General features: G+C 33.1%; 1 protein-coding gene across 6 annotated transcripts in view; it reads left to right on the forward strand.

Annotated features, from left to right (window-relative positions):
• Nucleotides 1-9,390, forward strand: part of ATRX (ATRX, chromatin remodeler) — a 261,938-nt gene that overhangs the window by 144,890 nt on the left and 107,658 nt on the right. For all 6 annotated transcript variants that reach the window (XM_015588100.2, XM_015588104.2, XM_015588103.2 and 3 more), the window contains 4 exons: nt 622-763; nt 1,665-1,774; nt 2,658-2,804; nt 2,965-3,142. In XM_015588100.2, coding sequence (XP_015443586.1) covers nt 622-763; nt 1,665-1,774; nt 2,658-2,804; nt 2,965-3,142 — 577 coding nt within the window. The remainder of the gene's footprint in view (nt 1-621; nt 764-1,664; nt 1,775-2,657; nt 2,805-2,964; nt 3,143-9,390) is intronic.

Raw genomic sequence — 9,390 nt, forward strand, 5'->3', positions numbered from 1 at the left:
TATTGTTACTCTTTCGAATTAGAAGATATTCTTGTAATGCTTTCGAGCCAGCTGGTGGGTCTCAATTTTTTTTCCTTTCATAGGACTTATTTTCAGTGGCAGTCTTTTGATATCTTGAGTGGGACAGTTCTTGTTTCCAACTGTCTTTCACATTGTGTAACATTTATATTTAACTTCCCTTTTTTTTTCTATTAAATACTAGTCCTGACTAGTCATTGTGACAACCGTTACGTGCCCTTATACATTTTCAGTTATCGTTTAGAAGAATAGAAGCATCTATGTTTGGTAGCCACGTGCCTATTCAAATTTCACTGGTGGTGCCTTTGATTACTTTAGAGCACTACTTATCACACAGGTCCACCAATACCGTGTGGTGAGATACTTAGGGTGAGAACCAATGAGCTAAATTATTGACATTACCACAGTGATTCAAAGTATTGTGGAGGTTTTTGATTTTGGAAAACGTGTAAACCTGCAATATCTCCTGGTCTTATTGAAACAAAATACTGGATGTGTCATTTGGAAGCAGGTATTTTTTTGGAAAATTTCTTTTATTAGACTAATACTTCACCATTGCTTAAAAGATTTCTATGAGCTTAACCATAATTCCCTTTCTTGTAGGTAATAGAAATTGAAGATGCGTCACCCACTAAGTGTCCAATAACAACCAAGTTGGTTTTAGATGAAGATGAAGAAACCAAGGAACCTTTAGTGCAGGTTCATAGAAATATGGTTATCAAATTGAAACCCCATCAAGTAGATGGTAAGAAACTATTAGATTTTTAGTTATGTTTTACCATTTTTGGTGTTTTTGTGTGCCTCACATTATGCTAAGCATTGGAGGTATATTGGTGAGCAAAACAAACACGATCCCTGCGCTTATGGAGCACATATGCAAATGAGGAAAAACAAAATTGATTGTACAGATAATGCGAGTTACAAAAGGGGAATTAAGTGCCACTTACAAATGGGTAAGTGTGGTAAGTGGATTTCACCTAGTCTGCAGTGGTTGGCTAAGGGCAGCTGTGGGGTAGGGAGAGGTACAGTTAGTTAAAAGCCTTCTCCAGGAAATGCTATTTCAGCATTTTCAGGTATGTTTGTTCATAATATTTCTACATTGGTATTAAAAAGTTTCCAAATCATCCCTGTCCTCTACTTTGTTAGAGTGGAATTAATAAGTCAGTTTTTAATGTGTATATGAATGACTTCATAAGGAAAGTTCTACAGTGCTATTCCTTGGGTAGCCAGCCCCCTTTCTTATTAAGTCTTTGCCAGTGAATAAAGAGAGATATGATACATTATCTCCTTTTTTGTTTTTATTGACTCAATAAACATGAAAGTATATTTGATAGAAATCTGTTTATTTTTTGGATAAAATTTCTGTTTTAGATTTTTCATATGTTTGATTTTCCCAGGGAATAGAAGTCTACTTTGATATCTTAGATAAGCTGAATGAAAGTCACGCTGTTGTATGCTTGTTGTGTTCACTGTGTTTTTTCTAGTTAATCTTAGGGTTATGGTGTCCTCATTTACATTTAAGATATTTTTTATCCATTTTTTAAAATTCTGTTTCTTAGAAGTTTTGGTAATGTTTTTATGTGTTTATAAAGGAAAATTTTTAACTTGGGACTTTAAATTGAACTTAATGAAGCTGTTACTTTTAGGTGTTCAGTTTATGTGGGATTGCTGCTGTGAATCTGTAAAAAAAACAAAGAAATCTCCAGGTTCAGGATGTATTCTCGCCCACTGTATGGGCCTTGGTAAGACTTTACAGGTAAGAATATGAATAGGGATATTCTCTTGTTAAGCATTCATTAATTCAAGAATATATATAGGATTCTACAATGTCCCAGGCACAGTTAAAGGGGCTGGAGGTAAATCAATGAACAAAAATAACAAGGTCCCCCCCGACCAAGAACTTTATTCTGGTGGTGACGAGAGATTTTAATCAAATAAAATAAGAAGCGTGTACTTTCAGATAAGTATTAAGGGAGAAAAGAGAGAGAGAGCATCCTTTAGGAGGTGATGTTTGAGCAGAGATCCTAATGAGAAGGAATGGGATTACAGGCATAGCCAGTAGAATCTGCGAAGATTCTGAGGTAGAAATGGACTTCCTTTACAATTTTTTAACAGTCTATGATCCTACAGTAATGAGAGCATAACATTTTTTACTGTTAAAATACTATATTTCTGAATAGTAGCAAAGATGCGAAATTAGTGAATATATTTGTAATTTTAAATTGTAAGGTAATTATTGTAGATTCAGAACACTTTAAAATGGAAAAGTACTCTATAACACATTTCTCTTTTAAATGGGCAGTGATATTTTCTGAAAGGTTGTAGGGACTTTCTGTGGAGACCAGGGACTTAGTAGCTGTTTTAGTGTGGTTATTTCTTATATTCATATTATTTTTATTGATCATACAATCATGGAGCTTTAGAGTTGGAAGGGCCTTCTATATCATCTACTTGAACTCCCGCTTTCAACATATTATTTCTCTTTCCTTGTACTTCGCCTGGTTTGGAAATTGTGACCTTTGGTTGGCTGCTTTATTGTTTAAAGAAAAAAACAGCTATTGAATCATAAGATTGCTTGATTTATTGACTTTTTTATGGATATTGAAATGAAGGTGGCAACTTAATTTGTTTTCTTATAGGTGGTTAGTTTTCTTCATACGGTTCTTTTGTGTGAGAAGTTGGATTTCAGCACAGCTTTAGTGGTTTGTCCTCTTAATACTGCTTTGAATTGGATGAATGAATTTGAGAAGTGGCAAGAGGGATTAAAAGATGATGAGAAACTTGAGGTATATTTTAAAGAAAAAACATTTAAATGTTTTTTATACTGCATGAAATTTGTGTAGTAAAAAGATTTTTCATTACCAATGATGCATATTTCAATGGGAATATTTAGTATTTGTACATTCCTAATATCTACCTTTCAAAATCTTTGTTTTCCCACAAAAGGTCTCTGAATTAGCAACTGTGAAACGTCCTCAGGAGAGAAGCTACATGCTTCAGAGGTGGCAAGAAGATGGTGGTGTTATGATCATAGGCTATGAGATGTACAGAAATCTTGCTCAAGGAAGGAATGTGAAGAGTAGGAAACTTAAAGAAATATTTAACAAAGCTTTGGTTGATCCAGGTAAGATATTAATGGGCACTGAGATCGAGAAGCAAGTTGAATAAAAAATGTGTTTTATGTTTTATTTAACAAGTACTAATTGAGCAACTACTAAGTAGCTGGTTTTGTTTAATTTTTTCTTTAGGTTTTTGCCTTCTTTTTGTTTCTTAGTATAGTTTTATTAAGATGAAATCACCCTTAATGTTGCCAGCTGTTCAGAATGTATGTGCTGAGTCTGGAAGTGTTTGAGGTTTTCAGGGGAGACCTTGTAAACAATTAGAAATTTATCGATGCCTGTATCACAGTTGCAGGTGCTTCCAACTGTCTGAATGTTAGATGATAACAAGAGCTCTCTCCATACTCTGAAAATAGTTCTTAAGTTTCTTTCCCAACTTTATGCCATTAGAAGAATTGCTGCATGCTTTTTTTTCTCCTTTAAAAGGTGATCACAATGAAGGTTAATATTTGCAATATTGTCAATCTTATGACAATAATCTTCATGAGATCCAAATATTTGACTCTTTTTTTGGCAGTTGGAAAAACAGCAACTTGTACTATCAGAAAACTAATTAATTTCAATTCATTTGTATCTATAATTTTCCTTTCAGTTTTTATCTTGTATCTAATTACTTTAAGACACTGTGATTTTGGATGTTTGTTGAGAAAGTCTAATTTTCACTTTAAAAATAACATGGGTTTGCCTCTTTTTATTTATTTTATTTTAAAATTTTTATTTTTTTCAGCTTTAGTGAGGTGTAATTGACAAAAAATTGTAAGGTACTTAAAGTGTACAACGTAATTTGATGTACATTGTGAAAGGATACCCCCATCAAGTTACACATCCATCACCTCATATATTTACCTTTTTTTGATGAGGACATTTAAGTTCTGCTCTTAGCAAATTTCAGTTATACAATGCAGTGTTATCAACTATAGTCACCATGTTATACATTAGATGCTAGGAGCTTAATTCATCTTACAACTGAAAGTTTGTACCCTTTTGCCTCTTTTTTTAAGATGGTGATATAATTAACATCTGCCAAAGTAAATGCGATTATAAATCTAAGGCCTAATAATATGTTTATCTTTTTCCCATGATTAAAAGTCATCTAAAAGTCCTGTGATACTTTTATCGTCAGAGAACTATAAGCTGGTGATTAGTATTACAGCATATTTTTCACAAGTGTTTCTTAGAACAATTTAAAACAACAGTTTCAAATGCTTAATGTTTTGATTTCTTTCATGAGGAAATAAAAAAGAAATTAAAACTCCTTACATGAAGAGTAATGTTTATTTTTCCATGTAAATCATTTAGTGACATTTAAACTTTTTATTTGAGAATAATCTTTTGTTTACAGAAAAGTCTAAATGATAGTAAAGAAAGCTTTTGTATACCGTGCACCTAGATTCCCCCCACTAACACCTTACTACATTGCCATGGTAGATTTGCCAAAACTAAGAAATTTATACATTGTTGGCATTGTTGTTAACTAAATTCTAAACTGTATTTGAATTTCACCTGTTTTCCTATTAATGTCTGCATTCTGTTCCAAGATCTGATCCAGGATACCATATTGGATTTAACTGTCATGTCTCCACAGTCTTCTCTGATCTTTGATGGTTTCTCAGTCTTTATTTTTCATTATCCTGTCAATCTTGAGGAATACTGTTCAAGTATCCTGTAGAATGTTCACTAGTCTGTTTGTTGTTTTTCCTGTGGTTAGACTGGGGTTATAGGTTTTTGAAAGGATGTTTATTTAGAGGTGAGGTACCCTTCTTGTCACATAGTATTAGGGATACATTAGATCCATATGACATCATGGTGATTTACTTCATCACTTCATTAATGTAGTGGTGGTCAGATTTCTCTACTATAAAGTTACTGTTTTCACCTGTCTCTATTTTTTTGGCAGTCAGTCACTAACTCTAGCTCACCCAAACAGGGGAAGGGCAGAAATTAAGCACCATCTCCTGTAGTGGGCAATATCTACACATAAAATTTCAAACTTTTCTTTAAGAAAGCTTTGTTCTTTCTTATCCATTTATTTAATCACTCATTGATTTATATTAGTATAGACTGACCTATTATTAGTTTATATGTTAGATTATAAAGTAACACTATGTTGTTTATTTTGTTATTCAGATTGTTCTAATTTGGCCATTGGTAGTTTTCCCAGGGTGGTTCCTGTATCTCTTTGATATTTCATCCTTCCATTTGTTTGTTTGTTTTAAGCACTTCATTACTTTCTGGTACTATAAGATGCTCCAGGCTAATGTTATATTGTCCCTGCCACAGAATCATCTATTTCAACAAGGAGCCGTGGTTTCTTTTATCGAAAAATGGTGTTTACAGACCAAGATCTGGGTGCTGAGTGTGTTTATTGCTGCTGGAGTGTCATTACTTCTGGGTCCTCTCAACAGACAGAACTAGGTGACATGTATACAGATCCATGTATACACACAAATATATACATTTGTGTGTTATTGTAAAATACACATAACATAAAATTGACTTAACCATTATAAAGTGTACAATTCTGTGGCGTTTAGCATATTCATGGTGGTGTACAAACGTAGTAACGATTCCATTGAATCCCACAACATTTCCATCACTTCAAAAGCAAGCACTGTACCCATTAGCAATCATTCCCAAGTGCCCACCCTCCCCTAGAAACCAACAATCTACTTTCTGTCTCAATGGATTTTCCTGTTCTGGACATTTTATAAAAATGTTTCTGGACATTTTATAAAATGAAATCTTACAGTATCGGGCTTCTTTTAGTTCGCATAATATTTTCAAGGTTTATCCATATTGTAGCATGTATCAGTACTTTATTCTTTTTTACATACACACACAAGCACACGATGTTAATTCAAGCTGCTGTTAGATTTAAATAGCAAGATAAATCTGACTGTGTAATTATATAAAGTAATAACAAATTTCCATAGTGTACTGAAGCATTTCATCCAGGCTTGAATTTTTAAATAGAACTTTTCTCCATGTCTCTCTCTAAATCCCCTTTCTTCTACTCTGCAGAGCCTCATTGCTGCATTCTCTAAAATGATTTCTAAGTAAAGCTATTTTCAAACCCTACCTCTTCATTTATATCATTGGAATGAGGTTTTCCAGAAAATATTATTTCCAAGATTTAATTAAATATATTTTAAAAAATTAAATATAAAATATATTTCCAATGTTTTAATTAAAACAATTCCTTTTAAACATTAAAGATTTACAAATTTCTTAAATGTTAGGCAATGTTATATACAATTCTATCTTAATAAATAAAGTATAAATAACATTAACTTTATATTGCCTCAGGGTTATAAATGAATATATTACCTTTATTCTTTCTTCCTACTTTTATTCTCTCAGATTTCCTTACTAAGGATAAAAGCTCCCTCTCATTCCATTGACATGTTAATAAATAGTTTTTTAAGTTAAATCGTAAAAGCAGTGTATGTTCTTAAGCAAAACACAAGCAGAAGAAAAAGGTATGTATTGAAAAATAATAGTTCCCTTCCTCCCTGTCCCACTGCTGTTTCATGTATATCCTTCCAGAAATTTTTTATGCTTATGCAAGCATGTATTTTTATTATTTTTTTATTTAGATATAATTGACAAACAACACTATATTAGTTTCAGTTGCACAACACAATGATTTGATATACATATATGTTGCAAAATGATCACTAGAGTAAGTCGTTAATATACATCACCACACAAAGTTTTTTTCTTGTGATGAGAACTATTAAGATTTACTTTCATAGCAACTTTCAAATATATAATACAGTATTGTTGACTATAGTTGCCATGCTGTACATTACATCCCTAGGACTTATTTATCTTATAACTGGAAAATTGTACCTTTTTACCACCTTCAGCTGTTATGCCTCCCTTCCACCTCACCAAACCTCTGGCAACCACTAGTCTGTTTGTATCTATGAGTTTGTGTGTGTTTTCTGAAATTTCACGTGTGACCATACAGTATTTATCTTTCTTTGTCTCACTTATTTCACTTGGCGTAATGCTCTCACAGTACATCCATGTTGTTACAAATGACAGGATTTTTTTCCTTTCTGTGGCTGAATAATATTCCATTGTATGTGTACCCCACATTTGTCAATAGGCACTTAGGTTGTTTCCATGTCTTGGCTGTTGTAAATAATGTTGCAATGAATATGGGAGTACAGGTATCTCTTTGAGATAATGATTTCATTTCCTTTTGGTATATACCCAGCAATGAAATTATTAGATCATATGGTAATTCTATTTTTAATTGCTGGGGAACCTCCATACTGTTTTCCATAGTGGCTGCACTAATTCACATTTTTACCAACAGTGTTCAAGGGTTCCCTTATCTCTACATCCTCACCAACACTAGTTATCGCTTGTCTTTTAGATAATAGCCATTCTAAGAGGTGTAAAGTGATATGTCACTGTAGTTTTCATTTGCATTTTCCCAATAATTAGTGATGTGGAGGACCTTTTTGTGTACCTCTTGGCCATTTGTATGCCTTCTTTGTAAAACTGCCTATTCAGATCCTCTGCCCATTTTTAATCAGATTTTTTTTTTTAGCATGTATCTTGCAATGTTTGGAGGTTCCCAAGGCCACCCTTAGGTTCAGTAATTCACTAAGACTCACAGAACTCAGAACAGCTGTGATACTCATGATTTCGGTTTATTACAATAAAAGGATACATATTAAAATCAACAAGAAAATATGGGAGGGCCCAGGGGAGGTCCATATGTCAGTAGAATCGTATAGATAGCACTTAACTTCCAGCAATGATGTATGACAATATGCATGGAATATTGCCAACAAGTCACACTCATCTGAGCCTTGGTGTCTTGAGTTTACGCTTAATCATGTAGGCATGGTTGACTACCCATGTGGGTGATTTTAGTCTCAAGCCCCTCCAATAGTTGAGAAGATGTCACATCACCCAAAGGTACAAACCCCACCCCCTGTCTCATAAATCATATTGTTAGTATAGACTCACTGGTAAGACATCCCAAGGGTTTAGACGTTACTTCCCAGGAGCTGGAGGCAAAGACCAAATCTTTCTTTGGGCAGGGTTAATCCTTTATGTCACTATATATGTGTATATAGTGAAATAAAATCACCCTTTTAGAAGCAGTTGTTTAAATACAAATGGTGTCATAATATAGATTCTGCAACTTGTTCCTTTTTGTTTAGTAATGTATTTGACTTATCTTTCAAGGTTAGTACATAGAAATCTACATCATTAATTTTAATTCTGTAATATTGCATTATACCATAATTTTATTAGCCCTCTTTGACAAGCTTTTATATTGTTTCTAATTTTCTATTGTAACTGCTTCAGAGGATATTTTGTATATCTTTTAGTACTTGTGGAAATATATTTTTTTAGATAAATTCTCAGAAATTAAAATATGGGTTAAAGAAGGCATACAGTTTACGTTTTAACAGATTCAGACTGATTTAGACTCCCACAAAGAGTGTATTGAGAGTACCTGTTTTACCAAACCCTCGGGAACACTGGTGGAAATCATTTAAATCACTTGTGTGAAAGGTATTTTTTCTCTTTAGAAAACATTTTAGGATTCAAAATAAACAATATGTAGCCTTTTGATACAAAGCTGGGTATAGATTTTAATTTTTAGAAAGTATATTAGTAATTTAAAAATTATGTTTTGCTATTTACATAATCCTATCTGAATACTGAATAATAATTATATTATTTAATCAGTCATACTGAAGCAATTATTTGGAAATCATGAAGAAGATGAATTTTTTCTAATGCCTAAGAGACGGGGGCTTATTGGACAACTGCTATTGTTGAAATCAGTTGTTTTTTTTTGTTTTCTTTTAGGAATGTAGTTATTACCATTTCTTTTTAATTAAAGTTTATTGAAGTGACATTGGTTAATACAATTATATAATTTTCAGGTGTACATTATCATTTGTCATCTGTATATTCTTGTGTGTTTACCACTCAAAGTCCAGTTTCCTTCAGCTACCATATATTTGATTCCCTTTACCCACTTCACCCTCCCCCTAAACCCTATATTTGACCCCCTTTACCACTTCTACCTCCCTTCTCCTCCCTCACCCCACTAGTAACCACTAGTCTATATTCCTCTGGTAACCACCAGCCTATAGTCCATGTCCATGAGTCTCTGTTTGTTTTTCCTGCTCATTCGTTGCTTTTAGGTTTATATCCCACATATAAGTGATATATGATTTTCAAGTTTTCTATCTGGCTTGTTTCACTTAGCATG

The sequence above is a fragment of the Pteropus alecto genome, unplaced genomic scaffold (genome assembly GCF_000325575.1).
Source record: "Pteropus alecto unplaced genomic scaffold, ASM32557v1 scaffold374, whole genome shotgun sequence".
In the NCBI taxonomy this organism is placed as follows: domain Eukaryota; kingdom Metazoa; phylum Chordata; class Mammalia; order Chiroptera; family Pteropodidae; genus Pteropus; species Pteropus alecto.